General features: G+C 42.4%; 1 protein-coding gene across 45 annotated transcripts in view; it reads right to left on the reverse strand.

Moving 5' to 3' along the window:
- The window catches only part of LOC132383513 (collagen alpha-2(VIII) chain-like), a 395,145-nt gene that overhangs the window by 234,085 nt on the left and 140,456 nt on the right, over positions 1–20,604 (reverse strand). For 14 of the 45 annotated variants that reach the window (XM_059954566.1, XM_059954562.1, XM_059954565.1 and 11 more), the window contains one exon: positions 19,493–19,581. The exons of 30 other annotated variants lie outside the window; for them this stretch is intronic. In XM_059954566.1, the coding sequence (XP_059810549.1) occupies positions 19,493–19,581 (89 nt within the window). Of the gene's footprint in view, positions 1–19,487; positions 19,582–20,604 lie in introns of all 45 variants that reach the window. One more of the 45 variants, XM_059954601.1, reaches the window with a different exon arrangement.

A 20,604-nucleotide genomic window follows, 5' to 3' on the forward strand; every position in this document is an offset into this window, starting at 1 on the left:
GTGTGACGAAGGGAATGAGTGGTCACAATCTCAGGACAGGGAGTGAGACTTTGGGAAGTAAAGCGAGGAGAATTCTCTTCACTCAGAATGTGGTGCATTTGTGGAATTCTCCACCACAGAAGGAATGGATGCTGAGTTGCTGAAAGAATTTAAGAAGGAAATACATGGACTTCTAGACATGAAAGGCAAGAAATGATAAGGGGTGGGAACAGGAATATGGCTTTGAGACAGAGGATTATATTGAATGATGGAGCAGGTTTGAAGGACTACTCCTGCTCCTGTGCTCTGGTTCCAACTTAAATATGCTAAATGTGAATGCAAGGTACGATGATCACTAGAATCATGAGACCATAAGATATAGGAGCAGAATTAGGTCATTTGGCCCATCAAGTTCATTCTGTCTTTTCATCGTGGCTGAACCAATTCCCCAATCTCCTGCCTTCTCCCCGTATCCTTTCATGCCCTGAGTAATCAAGAATCTATCAGCCTCTGCCTTAAATATGCCCAATAACCTGGCCTCCACAGCGACCTGGAGTACAATGGGAATTTTATGGCTGACAGATCACCATTAATGTTGTTGCAAATTTATTATCAAAGCACATATATGTCACTATGTACAACCCTGAAATTCATTTTTGTGGGCATAGTCAATAAACCTATAGAATAATAACCATAACAGAATGGATGAAACACCACCCAACTTGGGTGTTCAATAAGAGTGCAAAAGAGAACAAACTGTCCAAATATAAAAAGAAGAAATGATAATAATAATAATAATAATAATAAATAAGCTCTAAAAGCAATAAGCAAGAACCATACTAAACCATTTAAACTGTCTATTCCTATTGACTTGAACTGGGACGCGAGCCCTCCACACCCATCCCATCCACGTACCTATCCGAACTTCTCTGAAAAACATAAATCAAGCTCGCTGCGCCACTTGTGCTGGCAGCTCATTTGAGTGTTGTTCTTCAATCCAACAAAGCAGGGATTATATTCCATCCCAGTGAGCTTTTAGAAACTTGAGACAAGTCTTCATAAATTGTTCTAATATCTTTTTTTTTTGCCAACAATTATACACATTGAAATTAAGCTTTTTTTTACATATAAAGTACCCAGTTTACCCCAAATCCTCTGTAGGAAGAAATATCTAACATCCTGATTTGTGAAACCAGTTCCAACATGCAGATAGCCTTGAAGGTAGCTTAGTAAGCATCCGTAATAAGAACCAGATAGAAATAACACAAACAATTTCAGTATTGGTGAAATTACTTTGGCTTCCTCATTACATCCAGAGGCAGCTGTCCACTGTAATCCTGTAGATTAATTGAGCGTATGTCTGATATGTAGTCAAACACACAGATACCATCAGTGTTTTCTATTACCAGTCCTGCAAATGACCAATTCCTCTGGTACAATGGACCCATCTTACTTTGGAGCTCAGGAAGATTCGGAGATTCCGATAAGATGGCGGCACATGTAGACACAGCGGCCTCTCAGGGGCCAACCAAAGGTGCTTTTTTCTTTATTACGTGTGTGTTTTTTAAACCACAAGTCTATACTGGACTCCAGTAACTACAAGTACAGCAGGTCTACCGCATCAGTGAGCTGCTCGTTATTCAGAGTAGCCGGCTGAGGTGTCATAGGAGCCAGCCAGCGGTTCAGAGAAGGGGTGGTTGGCTATCAGGCCACAGGGCTGCAATGGGAGAGTCGGTCCGCTGGGCTGTGGGAGGAGCCGGATTGGATTTGGAGGAGCTGATCTGGGTCCAGGCCCTGCTGCTGCCTGCTACTCAAAGGCGTCAGAGTTGACGCGCAAAGGCGGAGGAGCAGAGGAACCATGAGCGACTGTCTTGGATGCTTCTTTGGCATGGATTGCCGCAGGCCTTTTTCCTTTGTTTGGTGGGGAGGCGGGAGGCAGGAGGTGAGGAGGCAGTGTTGTCTTTGTTGTAGTGAGTACTAGGCCTCAAGCTGTGGGCTTGCCTGCTGCTGCAGTCCTGGTAAGGTGGAGATACAGAGTTGACATAGCACGGTGTCTGTGTTCGGTTAGGGATAGCCTCTCCCATCGGTCCTGCCCTCCAGTGTTGGATCTGCGGAATTATAGGCTGGACTGCTGGAAACCATTAACTTGTGGGACTCGGCACTGTGTGTCCTGGACAAAAAGATATGCTCACTTGCGTGACTATGTTCTTTTTCTCATCTGCTCTCTCATTATTTTGAATGCACATGGAAGTTCTTGCATTTTGGTCCAAGAGGCATGGTGTCTCGTTCAGCTGTATACATGTACGGTTTGAATGATAATATAACTTGATTTGATTTTTATTTTGATTTGCTGTGAGAAAGGCATGCAAGATCAGGTAGACAAGGAATTTATGTCCCCTATATCTAATGTGGGGACCCACAGACCCCCTCAGTTAATGGTTGGGGTACATGGTTCAAGGATCAGGGGTTACTGCTTGGGGACATAAGGTAAGGAAGAGCCAATTTGCACAATAAGCAGTCATGCTTATAGAGATAAAAAGTTCAAAAGTTCAAAGTAAATTGTATTATCAAAATGCATATATGTCACCATATACAGCCCTGAGATTCATTTTCTTGTGGCATACTTAACAAATCTATAGAATAATAATCATAACAGAATCAATGAAAGACTACCCAACTTGGGCGTTCAACCAGAGTGCAGAAGACAACAAACTGTGTAAATACTAAAAGAAGAAACAATAATAATAAACAAATAGCAATAAGTATCAAGAACGTGAGATGAAAAGTCCTTGAAAGTGAGTCCATTGGCTGTGGGAACATTTCAATGATGGGGCAAGTGAAGTTAAACTTTCAAGACTCCGGTAATGCAGCACAGAAATGGGACTGGCTGAACAACTCTACAGAGATTGCTTAGACTCAATTAAACAGCCTGTGTCTGAACTGTGATAGGTCTATTAGCACTTACTAACTTTGTACCCATTCAGTAAATATGATGTCATGATCTAATAGTTTGGGTAGATGGAGCTCGTCAGCCTGGGAAGGCAGTCCATCTAAGAGAGGGAAAACTCTAATCTCAAACCTCTGCCTCATGGGAAAGGCTTTGGGAGTAAACCGAGAACAAATCCAGAGCTGGAGTCCCTAAGGCAGTCCGACGTTGTCTTCAACCTCGATCTGGCAACTCCTACGACGATACTGGTGCCAAGCTGTATTAGCCCTTGCCGTTCCCTCAGTGACATGGAGGGGGGAGACTTGCAGCATGGGCAACTGCAGGTCTTCCATACAACCCTGCCCAGGCCTGCGCCCTGGAGAGGAGACTCCAGTAGACTTTCCAGGCGCAGATTCATGGTCTCGCAAGACTAACGGATGCCACCATTTGATCTAATAGTTAATGAGAAAGATCTATTTCTTTCTTTTTAACCTATAGTAGTTTAACTCTAAAAACATAATCGGTTATGGAATCTTAGCAAGTGTTTCCTGAGGAAGTTGCCTGCATGTGACTGACCTCTCTCTCCCTCGCTCAGTGCTGCCGGAGGATGGTGCCAGAGTCTTGGGTCTTGGCCAGGTTTTATTGACCTGGTTTGTAGATTGGACTCTGTAGTTCACGTTATGACGTTTCTGAATTGTGGTTACTCCTTTTTATTGCTCTCTTGCGCGATTTTGGTTGGAGCAGACAGGCTCTGTGGCCTGCAGTCAACAAACAACACAGCGCTAAATTAAACTGAACTGAGCTGAACTAAACTGAACATCCTTATATCGTTTCAATGACTTCATGGTCTGATGTTTCATATTCTGTGGTTTTTGCTCATTTTTGTCGTTTGCACACTTTTTTCTTTTTTTTGCATGTTAGGTGCTTGATGTTTTCTTTGAACGGGCTCCATTGTGTTTCGTTGTTTTGTGGCCGTCTGTGGGAAGACAAATCTCAGGACTGTAGACTGAATGCCTATTTTCATAGTAAAAGTACTTTGAACTTGGTAGAGAGTTGCCATATCAAACTAAGGGGTAAGGGTTCTAATTCTATTCCGACCTCTTCGACTCAAAGCACACTCAAACTGACACTCCTGTGCCTAGCCTCACTTTGTGGGCACACAATCAATCTATGTACCATCCTGTGCAAAAGTCTTAGGCATATATATATATATATATATATAGTTATATTTTAGGATGCCTAAGACTTTTGCACAGTACCATATTTGTCAACATGGAGACAAGTGTGAAATTGTAAATCTGGCGGGAGCAAAGGATGTTAGCAATGGCGAGGGTGGAGCATTATGGGAGAGCAGTGGGGCAGGTAACAGAGAAGGAGTGCCAGCCCTGAGACACCAGGCAAGGTCACTTGATTCCATACAATTGGTTTATCAATTATTACAGAATGTCTCTCTGTTGATTCCAGCCCTCTCCCTTCCCCCTTTTCCCAATCTTAATTCCTCTGTTCTTGCCCCCTTTCCACTCTCAGTCCACCATAAAGACCCGTATCAGAAACAGGTTTATCATCACTCACATATATTATGATTTTTTTTGCAGAAACACTACAGTGCAATACATAAAATTGCTACAGTACTGTGCAAAAGTCTTAGGCACCCTAGTTATGTATATGTGACTAAGACTTTTGCACGGTATTGTATATAAGACAGGGGTGTCAAACTCATTTTAGGTCACGGGCCGGATTGAGAAAAATGCGACTTCATGCTGGCCGGATCAGTTGTGCACGCGTGCTCCCACAGCTTTCGTTGCCTTCATTTTTTCAACCTGCTCTCATGTGTCTCAGTCTCTGCTATATCTAAAATTGTTTCACTTTACGAATTTCATTTTTTATGAAGCAGATTGCCTAGCAAGCATTCTTTTTATGATTGGTATTAACTTACAGATGTAGATTACAAGAAAGTAGGCAACGAGAAAGAAACGATGCTATTTCGGCTTTGTTTTGGGAGCCATACCTTTTCCATTAATAAACCGTTTGAAATCAAGCATTAGCAAAAACAAATGTAGACATAAAGCAAGTGCGAGCAATGCACTGCCAGTGCATTGTGGGATTTGTAGTATTAGTGGTGCATGCAATATACCGGCGGGCCAGCTCTAATAGAGAAAAAAATTATTAATTAATGATATTCAGGAAATAAACCAGGGAAACTGAATAAACACTAAAAACCCTGAAAACCTGGTACCTGAATAAACTCAGCATTAGCCATATCATACGCCATAGGCGCTTCGATTACTGGGACCAGCTTTAATGGCAATTAGATATTATCTTGCGGGCCAAAGATAATTCCACCGCAGGCCGAATTTGGCCTGTGGGCCTTGAGTTTGACATATATGATATAAGATATCTCATTTATTTATATTAATTGTGTTTTTTATTATTGTATCTTTATCTTATTTGGTTTTTTTGTGTTGCTTTGGATCTAGAGAACAATCGTTTATTTCTCCTTCACACTTTTGTACTGGAAATGACATTAAAAAATCTTGAATCTTGGTTCTTGAATCCCTCTCAGCGTCCCATCAAATCCAACAAGGTTGTAATTTTTCAGGATTAATCTGACATAATCATCATCATTAGGTGCCATGTGGTGTGGTCTTTCCATCACCATGATTGTTCTTTGCTAATTCTTCTACTGAAGTGGTTTGCCATTGCTTTCTTCTGGGTAGTGTCTTTACAAGATGGATGACCCCACCCATTATCAATACAGTTCAGAGTTTGTCTGCCTGGTGTCAGTGGCCACATAACCAGAACTTGTGATATGTACCAGCTGCTCATACGACCATCCACCACCTGCTCCCATGGCTTCACGTGACCCTGATCAGGGGGCTAAGCAGATGTTACACCTTACACCTCCTTTGGTAGAAATGTCCCTCCACCCACAACGCAATAAATCTGACACTCGATGTAATATCAATTCTTATTTTTCAAACAGCTAAAACTAAGTGCTCAGTGACCAGTATGGAGTTGGTTGGGACCTGTCAGCTGCTGACCTCAATGCTGCCTTGGTCCACAGATACATCAGTAAGTTGAAAAGCAGGGGCTGGGCAAGAATGACCTCCCCTGACATCAGTCGACATCAAAAGGAATAAACTCCAATGATTGTAATCCAAGATGTAGAAATTATTGTTATTCTCTCAGAGGGTAGAGAATCTTTGGAATTCTCCCCCACCATTCCCCAGGGTGGTTGGATCATTCAATCTCTTTCAGTTCAAAATTCAAAGTAAATTTTATTATCAGAGTACATGTATGTCACCACATACAAACTTGAGATTCATTTGAGTATCTTGAGTAAACTATTTAAGAACTTTTTAAAAGCTATTTATTAATGCTTTTTGGGAGGGTGATTTTAGATGCATATCATATTTATATTGAGTTAAATACTGTATGTAATTAGTTTTACTACAATAAGTGTATGGGACACTGGAAAAATGTTGAATTTCCCCTTGGGGATGAATAAAGTATCTATCTATCTATCTATTTTCCATTCTGGAGGAGAACGATCAAGGGGAATGATCACAGAAGGGTTGAGGCCAGCACAGATTATGTTGAAGTCAGAGCAAGTTTGAGGGATTCAGTGGCCTACTCCTTCTCCTAGTTTAATTTGTTCTTGTGGTTGCTGTCTCGCGTAAATCACCCCAGCCCAATGGATCACCTCAGGAATGACTCAGGGGAGTGCCGTAGGCCCATCAATGACCTTCCTTTCTTTGCAATAGGAACAATTACTGATGGTTGCACATACTCAACGCCTCCAATCATGAAGCAGCCCACCTCTGCATGCAATAAGGCACGAAGTCCTGAAGAAGGGTCTTGACACAAAACATCAACTGCTTATTCATTTCCTTAGAAGCTGCCTGACCTGCTGAGTTCCTCCAGTATTTTGTGTGTATTGCTTTGGATTTCCAGCATCTGCAGATTTTCTTATCTTGAAGACACAGACAATACCTAGGCATGATCTGATAAATGAGGTGGCATTCCGTTACAAAGGAGGGTCTAACCACCTAGGCTTGAGATTCAATGGTGTTTGCATCATGAAGCTTCCACTGTCAATATTTTGGAGTAAATGGGTGGGAGGAGGCGGCCCTTGTACGGGAAGAAAATCAGACTGAAACTCCCCACCAGCAGCGCGAGTGAGGAGTTCATATTCATCCGTGCGAGAGAACAGTCCAGCGGCCCAGAGGCCTCACACTCTGGCATCGAGGTGAGAACGGGTAGGAGGTGGAGGGCGCAGGATGCAGCTGAACAAGCAGAGGCACAGCTGTGCCACAGTGTGCTGGTGGACACAGTGGCACCGGGACGGGCGGGCTTGGGTTGCTCCCAAATAGTCCGCTACAATAAGGTGCAAGGAAGAACGAGGCACCTGTCAACCCAGCAGGAGGTGAGAGCTCCTGTGGAGGAAGAGCTACATGCCAGCAAGATGGCTGGCATGCAGCACCAAGGTGCTTGGACAAGATAGGACCAGGTAGCAGAGCAGGGGAGAATTTGGCAAACTGTATCCCACCACATGAAGCTCCTAATCCAGTCAGTCTACGATGTCTTGCCAAGCCCAGCGAACTTCTACTGCTGGGGCAAGGCCGAAACACCAGCGCGCTCCCTGTCCCGAGGGAAGGTGACACTCGAGCACATCCTCAGCTGCTGCCCAAAAGCCCTGGGGGGGGGGGGGGCGTTATCATTGGCGCCATGACCAAGAGCTGAAGACAGTGGCTGACACCTTGTGCACAGCCTCTGCCCAGGCCAGACACTATCGTCCAGCAAAGCAAGCTATTGCTTTTATCAAGGCAGCGGAGTAGTCTCAAGCCCAATTCAAGGAGCATGCCGGCCTGCTAGGGACAGCAAAGGACTGGCAATTGAAAGTCAACCTGGGGAAGCGGCTCAGAGTCCCTGGACCCATCTCTTCGACCGTGCTTAGGCCAGACACAGTGCTGTTGTCAGAGTCGTCTAGGCAGGTAGTCACGTTGGAGCTGACCATTCCCTGGGAAGACAGGATCCAGGAGGCCCACGAAAGGAAAAAGACTTGGTGGAGGAGTCCTGCAGCAGGGAGCGTTGGGCACACTGTCTGCCCGTAGAGGTGGGCTGCAGGGGGTTTGCTGGTCAACCCCTCTGCCGAGCCCACAGCCAGACGGGCACCTCAGGAGCCCCGAAGAGGAAAGCCATCAGGAACACCACAGTGGCAGCAGAACGAGCTGCGGATGAGGAGGAGTGATCCGCGGCAGAAGGCTCCTCGGACACATCGGGGCCTGATCAACCCCGGCTGGGTCACCCAGGTAAGTCTGATGTTGAGAGACACGAAACACTCGCTGACCCCGGGTTACATCACAGATAATGTGCCTGAGTGCATTGCAAGACATATCATTCTATTACCTCAGATCCGATGCAGCACAAAAAAAAGGATCACAATAATAAAAATCGGTAAATGTAAATATTATATACATAAATTAATTGTATGTACATAAAGTGACACCAGGCACAGGAGTGTCTGTACATAAGGTGACTCTGACAGGAAATGATAAGGCCCTGGTAGCTGGAGGGGTGGGTCAAGTGGGTGGAGGTGTTGATCAGCCTTATCGTTAGCTTACCTCAACAGAGTTACGTTTGCTCTTTGAATATAATGCATTTAAGATGTAAATTCATCTAAAGTCTCGGCAAACCATCCTGAATCAAGCATCTTTTCTGACAGAAAGCAAGTCCTTGACTGTCTTATTTCATCTTGTTGTTCAATAAATCTGGATGGAAGCCCGAAATCTGGATGGAAGCTTCCAGCTTCAGGATTTATCAATTTGGGAGGTTAAATGTGGTTTCAGACTCTGTTTTGCCACATTCTTGACTTTAGGCTTTTAATATTGACTCTGTTTTAGTTTACTACAGTAATCTAAGATTTCCATCTAAAGGCAAGGAAAATACATTTTGGAAAAAATAATTTATAACTTCGAAAAGGCCAAAGTCTCATTAGGCCAAATCAAATTAATGTTGTGCTTTTTGGCTCAATCTTTCTAACTTGAATAATGGATTGATTTCTTGAGTGGGTGGAATTGTTTAACAGAATGATATTGTGGAAAGGCATGTTCATCTCAGTTTAAGTGCAGCCAGAAGCAGAGAAATATTTCAAGAATTGAAAAATATCTAATTCAGGAGACACAATTATTCAGTTCTAAGGGGAGATGAGGCCAGAATTTGAAACCGCTCTGATCTCAATGCAACAGTCTGAGAATTTCACCAGAACACCATATGGCTGGGTACGGCATAACCGAAGAAAGGTAAATTGGTGAGGGAACAAAAATGGGGAAATCCAATAGGAATGGAAAAGGGTAAGCCAAACCCAAACCTGAGTTTGGAGAAGGACTTCCGGACACCAGAGTTCTTTGATTTTCATACTAGCTTGTGGAAATACACACATTTCTAACTTTCGATGTAACTAGCTCACATTGTCAGGGATGCCCTTGCTCTTCAACACCATCAGGAATTAATCTGCTGATTTGATTATTTAATGAATTCTATGCTGACTACTGGATTGAGCTATTTTGCAATACTTACCCCAACTCATTCCACTTCTGTAATCTATTCTGCTTTGGTTTGCCATAACATTGATATTTGGTGGGAGTTCCTCTCCGAGTCGTTGCGAGGGTCCAGCAGGCCGGGTTTCCTCCTCCAGACCAGTTGTACGAGCCAGGGAAGCTACAAGTGTAGCTGGGTCCTGAACTTAAATCAGAGTTCGGCTACAAGTTCAAATCTCGCTGCAAGAGCGTTTAGCTTGATTTCTTCAGCTTGCCTTGGTGTGCCATACAGCAGACTGGGTTGTTATCGTTTACAATTTTCCTCCACTCAGACAGCAGTAAAGAGACAAAATAAAGCAATGGTAAAACCATCATCCCACCCTATTGTGTATCCAGGCTTTGCCATCACCTCAGGAACTGCCAATTCATGCCATTAAAGTTTCAGGAGATCTTTGCAGATACAAAAGAAGATGTGAAGTGTAGCAGAATATTGGTTTTTTTCCTCTATCTTGTTTCCAGACAGTAACAATTCATGTAATTTTAATTTCAATGTATATTACTCGATTTTTGCTATAAGATTCGAACCAGAACTTCTAAGTCTCTGAACTACTGCTCCCACTGTTTCGCCATTCCCAAATATAGAAATAAAAGTAGTAATTGGATTTTACCACATCTGCATACAGTAAGTTACTTTTTGCTAAACATGTTGAGGACCCAGCTAACACAATCAAAACATCGTGCGAATCTTATCAAACAAGATAAACTAAAACTGTTCTTAGCTTTGAAAATTCCAGTTGAAGTGAGTTTGGTGAGGTCTTAATCAGATTTTGTGGGATTAACACTGATGCACCATCAATAACTCACACTGAGACGTAAGGCGAGATATCGGCTTTTATTGACTGGAAGAAGGAACCAGGAGTGAGTGTCTATCATACTATGTCCTGGAGACTGAGGCCGAGCGTCAGGCCTCAGATCGCCTTTATACAGGGGCCTGTGGGAGAAGCCACAGGAGCATTCAGCAGGGGGCGTGTCCAGACAGGCACATAGTTCACCACAAACACCATATTGCAAATGCTAGTACGTGAATTTAAAGAATCATATTGAAAGAATTGGAGAACGTTCATCAGTTAAAGATTAACAGGCTATTTACATTATTCATCTAATCTCAGTACAGCACACCTGCAGGATTGCTTCAATGGAACTCTTGAGAAAGGGGAATATCAGAGTCAATGTCTAGCACGGAGGATCCACAGACCACTCAGTTAATGGCAGGGACCCATGGCATAAAAAACTATTGGGGATACCTGGTCTAGCACCTGACATGTTTCAACAGCAGTAACAACTTCTTGAATATAGTGGAAATTCCAAACCACTGAAATAATACTGAAATTTCAAATTTCTGATCAAATGACCTGGTAGTTGAATGCCTAACCATCGATATTTTGTTTATTTTATTTCTCTGTAGAATCTGGGTACAAGATCACTGTTATACAGCCTTTTCCAACAGCCTTCAAACTGCTATGGATCTGGAAAAACAACCCAGGAGAGCAGGCTCCATTCTCACAAGGCGGCCCAAATACCTCTGAACTTCACACATTTGTAATCTCTTTCCAACTAGATAATAATCCACCTTTTGATTCTCCTTATCAAATTTTGAACCACACTCTACCACATACTAAGTTCAAAGTTCAAAATACATTTATTATCAAAGTGTGTGTACATTATACAAACTTAAGATTCATCTCCGTACAGGCAGCCACAAAACAAGAAACTTCAAAGAAAAACATTAAAAACAAGGGCCATCAAGCACCCAATGTGCAGAGAGAGAGAGAAAAAGAACAAATCATGCAAGCAATAAAAATAAGCAAATAGCTTTCAGAACTGGAGTTTTACGCAACACACAGACCGGACTTCACTGCGACTGGAGCAGGCATCAGCCACAGTTCATCACAAAGCTAAGTAAATGCTGCAAGACAGCAGGTGCGTAGCCTGGCATCTCTCCAGTTCAGCATGGAGCAGGGTAAACTTGTCAGGTTTTCACCCAGTCACTCAATCTATCTACATCCTGCTGCAGAATCACTGTTATATTTTTTAACTCCAAAGCATAAAACTAATTGAAAGACAAACACAGAGCAGGGGATAGCTCATGCAAGTCTTAGTTTTTATTTTAGCGTCATGCTGACATAATGATGAATGCCATTCGTGTACTTTTACATATAATGCATAATGAATTATTAAACAAATGCTTAATCAATATTATATTTGCAATATTACTCAAATTTTACTGTAATATTAAATATGCAACACTCCTTCCTGCTTAGCTTTTAACTCCAACTCAAAATAGAGTGCATCTCAATGCAAATATTTAACATTTTTCTCTTGTCGTTATATATATAGAAAATACAACTACTATATAGATATCCACAGCATGGTAAATTTTAAATTGTCCCATTCGGGCTTAAAGATTTAATCACTGTGGAGGCTTTCTTATTCTTGTGGGGTAACGTCTTTCCTGACAAGGTGGTGGGGTTGTGGGGTCACCCCACTTGGGGGTTGGGACTTGTAGCTGTGAAACAGTCTCAAGTTCTAGGGCCTCCTCCTTGGTAGTTGTCAGAGGAGTTGACTCTGGGACTGCAGAAAAACTGGTTCTAGACACTTTGGCATCCTGAAAAACATGTGGCAAACTGCTCGATCTGTTGATCTTCCCAGGCCACCAGACAAAGCTTCAGGCCAACACTTTCATTCTGACCACACCAAGTTGGCCCACATGCTGCTCCTCTAATACTTTAGCTCTCAGCTTGGATGGTACAACAACTCTCAATGCCCACCTAAGGCAACCATGGTCAAGGGCAAGTTCATTCCAGAGCTGGTAAAAATGGGGCAGCTGGAGTTTCTTCTGCCTATTCCAGCCATATTGGGTGGCAATGTAGACCAAAAGACAGTGTGGGATCTTTTCTGAATTCCATTTAGATTATCTCTGCTTTAACAGAAAGACTTCCGTTTTGCATTAAGGAGAATACATCGAGGGGAGTCCTCCTTTGTAAATTTTTCAAGTATTTCCTTTTCTAAGCATAAACAGGAAAATCCATCAGCATTTCCATTATTAGTTATCCTCTTAAATTCAATCTTGTAATTGTGTCCTCTGAGAAACAGAGCCCCATCACTGCATTCATGCTGCTGTTAGCCGAACACCACATGTAGACAGTCGTCTCAGGTTAATTTTAAAACTTATTCATCACCACTGTTTTGTTTTATAATTCCAAAATATAAAACTAAGTGAAAGAAAAACATGGAGCCGGGGATAACTCATGTATGTTTTAGTTTTTGCTTTTAATGAGGCTTACACTCGTAAAGTGACTGTGTAACAATGAACAGGACTGTGCAAAAGTCGCAGGCACATACGTATAGTCAGCGTTCCTAAGACTCTTGCACAGTACTGTATTGATTTTATGTATTGCACTGTACTGCTGTCACAAAAAAATAAATTCCATGACATTTGTGAGTGATGATAAACCTGATTCTGATATGGGTCTTTGTTGTGGACTGAGAATAGGAAGGGAGCAGGGAGAGGGGAATTGTGCTTGGGAAAAGGGGAAGGGAGAGGGAAAGGAAGCAGGAAGCACCAGGGAGACATTCTGTAATGATCAAAAAACCAATTGTTTGGAAAAAATGACCTTGCCTGATGTCTCAGGGTTTGGTGTGTCTGCACTTGTGACACGCCCCCACACAAGGCACTCCTTTGCCACCTCCCCCCGCGGTGTTTCACCCACGCCATTCCCAACATCCTTTGCTCAAGAAATATAATGGAACGGTCATGTGTCAAAGACACGAATAAATGTTTCAGCAGCGGGTAGCTAACACTCTCAAACCGTGGGAGCTTTCTCAGCCTGCAACATCATGATTGGATTTTGCAAATGCTGACCATATCACGACACTCAGAGCACAACAGTCATTGTTGATACGTAATGCCGACATTCAGATATCTGCTGAGGAGCACGGACTTGGTAAAAGCAAGTGGTGCTTAATTAACGCTATTTGTTATTGAGTAACAGAAATCAATGAGGGAAATACAGTTTTTGATACATATGTATAAAATATCTGATAAGATACTGCATAGTTGGTGTCATCAAGTTTGTAGGCCATAGAATCATCATCGTTATTCCCCATGTCATATGATGTGGGCGATCATGGTCTTTCCAATGATCTACAATTAATCTACAATTATCTACAAATAATCTACAATCTTCCGTGACTATAGTTGCAATTGACAGATTTTTCTACAGAAGTGGTTTGCCATTGCCTTCATCTGGGTAGTGTCTTTACCCCAGCCATTATCAATACTCTTCCGAGATTGTCAGCCTTGCGTCAGGATTGTATAATCACGACTTGTAATATGTACCTGTTGCTCATACGATCATCCACCACCTGCTCCCATGACTTCACATGACTCTGATTGGGGGCTAAGCAGATGTTACACCTTGCCCAAGAGTGACCTGTGGGCTAGCGGAGGGAAGGAGTGCCTTACACCTCCTTTGGTAGAGACGCATCTCCTCCCCAACATCCCAGCCATGGAATAAAAAGAGCAGCATGTACTGAAAATTGGCTAAAGGTAACAGAAAATAAACAGTAGTAGCAGAGGCTACAATAGAACTCCCAAAGGGCCAATACTGAGCAATATCAATCATTTCAACTTAAGGTAATAGCAGACAATCTCTAAATTGGCAGATGACATAATACTTGGAGGCAGAGTGGATTATGAGGGGGATTGTAAGAGAATTAAAGGAGATGTGGGTGGATAAGAGCAGAGATGATTTAATGATGAGAAATGCATATTGTTACACTTTGGAAGGAAAGATGTGAAGGAGTAATATAAATTGAAGTGGAAGGCAAAAGGCTCACCTTGGGGAGCTGATGCCACAATAGGTCTTCTACAGGCAGGGGTAACACAGAAGATTAGTTCTGGAAAAGTCACTCTCTACAGAATTACCAAACGGCTTGAATCAAGTGCAGAAGGAGTTAATACTTTGAGACAGGATTGCATTGCAATGTGGATGCAGCTCAAAAAAATGGAAAGATTCAATGAGGGATTTCACACAGTGTGGGCAGCGTAGCTGAAGGAGAACAGGAGCAATTGGAAACAGGCTCAACAGAACTGAAGCCTCAGAGATAACCTGTAAAGGAAACGGCAGTGCAGATGACTGCGTGGCTTTAAAGAAAAAAACTATTGCTCCTATTGTCTGGAAGAAATCAGTGTGGAGGGCAGGATCTGGTTCAAGAGCATGAAAATAATGTACAAATATGGAGAACCTTCAGATACTACCAAAGTAGAGCTTTCTGAGATTCATTTGATGGCTTTCTGTAATGTACCAAATACAATAAATAATTTTATTATAGATATTATAATATTTATTTCATTATATAATATTAGAAAGGCTGGCTCTGTTATGGGAGTCAAACAGGACACACTGGAGGCTGTAGTAGAACAAAGGATCCTACGGAAAATCCTGGCAATTCTGGACAATGTTTCTCAGCCTCTGCATGCCACCTTGGCTGAACAGAGGAGCACTTTTAGTAATAGACCAAGACAACTGTGCTGCTCCAAAGGGTGTTTTATAAGATCAATCTTACCCTCAGCCATTAAGCTCTGTAATGAGTCAACCTATAGCTGGGGAAGTGATGACTCAGTCCTGTTAGACTGTTAGTGGTAATTTATTTTTTTTTTCTACTTCTATGCAGTTGTAGTTCTACTGCATCACTGTAATTTCCTTTGGGATCAATAAAGCATCTATCTATCTACCATTAAGTTTCAATGGTAATTGATAAAAGGTATTATTATATAAGTTTAATGTAAATGGTTGGCTTCAAAAATATCTAATATAATGTCTTAGGAACATAGAAATGTAGAAAACCAACAGCACAATACAGGCCCTTCAGCCTACAAGGCTGAGCCGAACATGTCCCTACCCTAGAAATTACTAGGCTTACCCATAGCCCTCTATTTTACTAAGCTCCATGTACCTATCCAAAAGTCTCTTAAAAGACCCTATCGTATCCGCCTCTACCACCGTTGCCGGCAGCCCATTCCACTCACCACTCTCTGAGTAAAAAACTTACCCCTGACATCTCCTCTGTACCTACTCCCCAGCACCTTAAACCTGTGTCCTCTTGTGGCAACAATTTCAGCCCTGGGAAAAATTCATTGGTATGCATCGGAACTGGAATTGGTATGGCTTATTATTGTCACATAGACCAAGGTACAATATAGAGATTGTCTTTGACTTGCATACTGTTTAGACAGATTAATACATTTCACAGTGCATTGAGGTAGTACAAGGTAAAACAATAGAATGCAGATTAGAGTGTAACAGCTACAGAGAAATTGCAGTGCAGGTAGACATTAAGGTGCAAAGTTATAAAGAGGTAGATTGTGAGGTCAAGAGTCTATCTTATTGTACCAGGACACCATTCAATAACAGTTGTCAGTTGAAGTTGCCCTTCAGGCTGGTGGCATGTCCGCATGGGCTTTTATATGTTCTGCCCACTGGAAGAAAGAAGAGGAAAGAATATCCAGGGAGAAAGGGGTCTTTGATTATGGTGGCTGCTTTACTGCGGCAGTGAGAGGTGAAGACAGAGTTGATACAGACAAATAGACATACTTTATTGATCCTGAGGGAAATTGGGTTTTGTTACAGTCGCACCAACCAAGAATAGAGTAAAAATATAGCAAAATAAAACCAAAAATAATTAAATGATAATAAGTAAATTATGCCAAGTGGAAATAAATCCAGGACCAACCTATTGGCTCAGGGTGTCTGAGGGAGGAGTTGTAAAGTTTGATGGCCACAGGCAGGAATGACTTCCTATGACACTCAGTGTTGCATCTCGGTGGAATGAGTCTCTGGATGAATGTACTCCTGTGCCGAACCAGTACATTATGGAGTGGATGGGAGTCATTGTCCAAGATGGCATGCAACTTGGCCAGCATCCTCTCTTCAGACACCACCGTCAGAGAGTCCAGTTCCACCCCAACAACATCACTGGCCTTACGAATGAGTTTGTTGATTCTGTTGGTGTCTGCTACCCTCAGCCTGCTGCCCCAGCACACAACAGCAAACATGATAGCACTGGCCACCACAGACTTGAGCAGGTGCTTGTTCTCGCGATGTGCTCAATTTTTGAAATTGTGTTCAATTTCTTGTTTTTATAATAAAAAAACTCTGCAGTTTCTTGCAGTCAAGTGCAGAGCAATTCCCATCCCAAGTAGTTATGATCCAGATAGGATGCTTTCTATCAATCATTCATAAAAAATATTGGAAAGGCTCGACAGGGATAAGGCAAATTTCTTTAGCCTCCTGGTGCCTTATATATATTACAGAAGGATGTGGAGAAGAAGTTTATTAGGGTGCTGTCTGTGTGAGAGGATGTCAGATAGAGGAAGAGGTTGAACACACTGTGGTTGTTTGCTCTTGAGCATCAGAGGCTGAGAGGAGACGCATTAGAGAATTATGACAGGCATAGGTAGGGAGAACAGAATCTTCTATCAGCCCCCAGGTAAAAATGTAAAACAGTGAAGGATATGCACTTAAGGTAAAAGGAGAAAGTTTAAGGGATATGTGCAGTGCAATTTATTTATTTATTTTTACAGAGAGCAGTAAATGCCTGGAATGAGCTACTGGGGTTAGTAGTTGTAGCAGATATAATAGAGGCAATTAAGAGGCCAATAGATAGACACATCACTAAGCAAGGAATGGAAAATGTGGATCATGTGCAGGCAGAAAAGATTCAGTTTAATTTGCATTGTGCTTGGCACAGAGAAAGTGGGCTGTGTTGTTCTATGTCTACGATGCAATGTTCTGCATGTAGTCAGCTGATGGTGTCAGTTAGTGTGCTTTTAGAAGGAAAGTAGTTTGACATTTATAAGTGTAAGCTTGTCCTTAAGAACTGGACGTACCCTGTGGTACAACCTTTGATACATCATTGTACTATCCATTACTGTTAGCCAAGAGTTCACTGACTTAGAATGAATGTTTTGATGATTGCTGCAGCTCTGTTATTTATCTTAATAAACAACATCAAATTATCTACAGACACAGTGATATTCTAATCAATATTATGCAAACAGTATTGGTCATTGAAATGTGTCACCCATTCATAAAGACATAGAGTAGTACAGCACAGAAGCAGGCCCTTTGGCCCATCTAGTCCATGCTGAACCATTTAAACTGCCTACTCACATCAACCTGTACCCGGACTATAGTCCTCCATATCCCTACCATCCATGTACCTATCAAAAATTTGCTTAAATGTTGAAATTGAGCTGGCATGCATCACTTGTGCTGGGAGCTCATCCAACTTTCGCATGACCTTCTGAGTGAAGAAATTTCCCCTCAAGGTCCCATAAAGTTTTCACTTTTCACCTTTAACCCATGACCTCTAGTCCCACCCAACCTCAGTGCTTGTATTTACCCTATCTATACCCCTCATTATTTTGTATACCTCTATCAAATCTCCCCTCAGTCTTCTACATTCCAACAAAAAGTCCTAACCTATTCAATCTTTCGTTGTAACTCAGGTCCTCCAGACCCAGTAACATCCTTGCAAACTTTCCCTGTACTCTTTCAACTTTATTTACATCTTTTCTGTAGGTAGGTGGCCAAAGCTGCACACAATACTCCAAATTAGGCCTCAGCAATCATTCTCCAAGTCAGAACTCTGAATCAAAAAACCAAGATAAGACCATAAGATATAGGAGCAGAAGTAGGCCATTTGGCCCGTTGAGTCTCTTCTGCCATTCAATCATGGGCTGATCCAATTCTTCCAGTCATCCCCACTAAAGATAATGTAACATCATTCCACATTGCTTTGCATATTTCTATATCCTTGATATAAATAGCCACTGTGTACCACAGCTGAGATGTCTTCTTATTAAAAACAACATCCTCCAGGAAAGAGTTAGTGCTTGCCCAGATTGTAAAAGAACATTTTTCAATGCACTACCAAATAGGTGAACATACTTGCACAATAGGTTTCATGTGTTAGATGGAAAGTTGAGAATTAGAGATTGGTGGACACCTGTTTCTCATTTCCCCTCCATATGGATTTATGTGTGCGTGACTTGCTTTAAAAAAAATTCAGCTCGAACCATTATTGTTGAAGAATAGCGTGGGCCTTACCACATCTTGATGTGAATGACTGTTATGGCATCTTAAAATGTCAGAGCTTTGTGCTTCACAAGTACATTCCATTGAAAAATGTGCCATGATAATGTCGTGGTGGAATTAAAATACTAAGCAATGTCAAAACAGTACATTTCCTTTGTATACTAATTCCTCAAGGAGCCATGACCATCAGTTGGTGGTAAAATGGCATGATCGATTATGAAGATCGAGAGGTACACAAATTCAATTAGGCGCAAGCAAACACGCGACATGCAAGAGAATTCCTAGAAGCGTGGTTTTCCACAAAACAATTCTGTAAACAGACATGTAGCCCTCCATCCTATTTATGAGCCAGCGCAGGAAAAGGTCCAGACTACAATGCACGGAGTTAGCTGCGCAACCAATCAGCAACGAGATTCCCTCCTCACGTCACAAATGAGTTTCCGAAATGGCAACCAGTCGGTGGATTGATAAGAATATAAAGGCCAAGCATTCGGGGGGGACACCACAATCAAAAACACACTCATGATGTCTCCTCGTATGATGATGAAACGATTCCAAATTGCCAAGATTGGAGAACAACCCAACTCAACTATCAACCACCCAAGCTACACATCTTTTGGAATTATTTCCAATTCCATTGCAATATACAGCAAACATAAATACTCATTTGTGATGTATTGATGTTTCCAGGAAGCAGGTTCATGGGTTTGGTAAGTGAGACAGAGGAAACTGATTACAAATAAGCGCATTAATTATTTATTTACAAGCAGTAAAACATTCGACCAAACACCTAAGTCACCCGAACTCTTCCGACTCAACAGGTACCTCATTAAGTCTCCCCAACTTACACAATTACAAAACTAAAATTCAACAAGCAGATACTTAGCTAAGTGCTTGCGTGGGCCCTCCTGAATCTGAAGCAGACTTTCCGAAAGGTTCTTCAGCACCGGTCTCGACCTCAATGTGAAGAGGGGTCCTGGAGACAAAGCAAAGGTTGGGAGTCTCTCTCATACGCTATTCTTATACCCCTAAAGCACCCAAACTGGATGCTGCTGCCACGGCAAGCAAAGCAACCAATCAAAAAGAGCTGCCTCATCTGCAGGAAGTGTCAGTCAACAATCGGAACGGTGGGCGTGGCTTTCAACAGACAAGTAAACTAATTCAGTAGAGAAATGCGTACAATATACATCCTGAAACTCTTCTTCTTCACAGACAGCCGCAAGAATGAAGAGCGCCCCAATGAATGAGTGACAGCTCTTCACATTACAATTGACGACTAAACAGACATCGGCTGAAGGATTTCGACAGAAAACATCGACTTAATTTTCTTCCACAGACACTAACCTGCCACGGGTTGGCGTAACGGTTGGTAGTTCCTGCCGCTGTCCGTGAGAAGTTTGCACGTGGGTTTCCTCTGGATCTCTGGTTTCCTCCCACAGTCCAAAGGCATACCAATTTGTAGGTTAGTTGCTCACTAGGGTGTAACCTGGCAGCATAGGCTTATTGGGCATGAGGGATCTGCTACTGTGCTGTATCTCTAAATGAGCTTTTAAACGACCTGCTGGGTTCCTCCAGCGGCTGACTTTTTGATCAAAAAATAAAGATGGTTTCAGAAGTATTCATGATGTAACACATGCTTAAGAGCTCACTTAGCCCTCAAACAATGAAGTCTGGTAATGTCTGAAATTCACACCATCTTAAATGGACTTCCCTTGAACTTGGGGTGCCACGGTAGCGTAGTGGTTAGCGCAACACCATTACAGCTCCGGTGTCAGAGTTGAAAGTTCAGTCCCAGCGTCCTCTGTCAGGAGTTGGTATGCCCTCCTTGTGGAATGGGTAGGTTTTCTCTGGGTGCCCCAGTTCCCTACCCCCCCCCACCCACATATTGGTTCGTAAGTTAAGTGTAAGCTAGGGTTAAATCTGAGGCTGCTGGCTGATTGGCCAGCAGGTCCTGTTCCGCACTGTATCTCTAAATAAATAACTATATTTGACAGGCTGC

Source organism: Hypanus sabinus, chromosome 30 (assembly GCF_030144855.1).
Source record: "Hypanus sabinus isolate sHypSab1 chromosome 30, sHypSab1.hap1, whole genome shotgun sequence".
In the NCBI taxonomy this organism is placed as follows: Eukaryota; Metazoa; Chordata; class Chondrichthyes; order Myliobatiformes; family Dasyatidae; genus Hypanus; species Hypanus sabinus.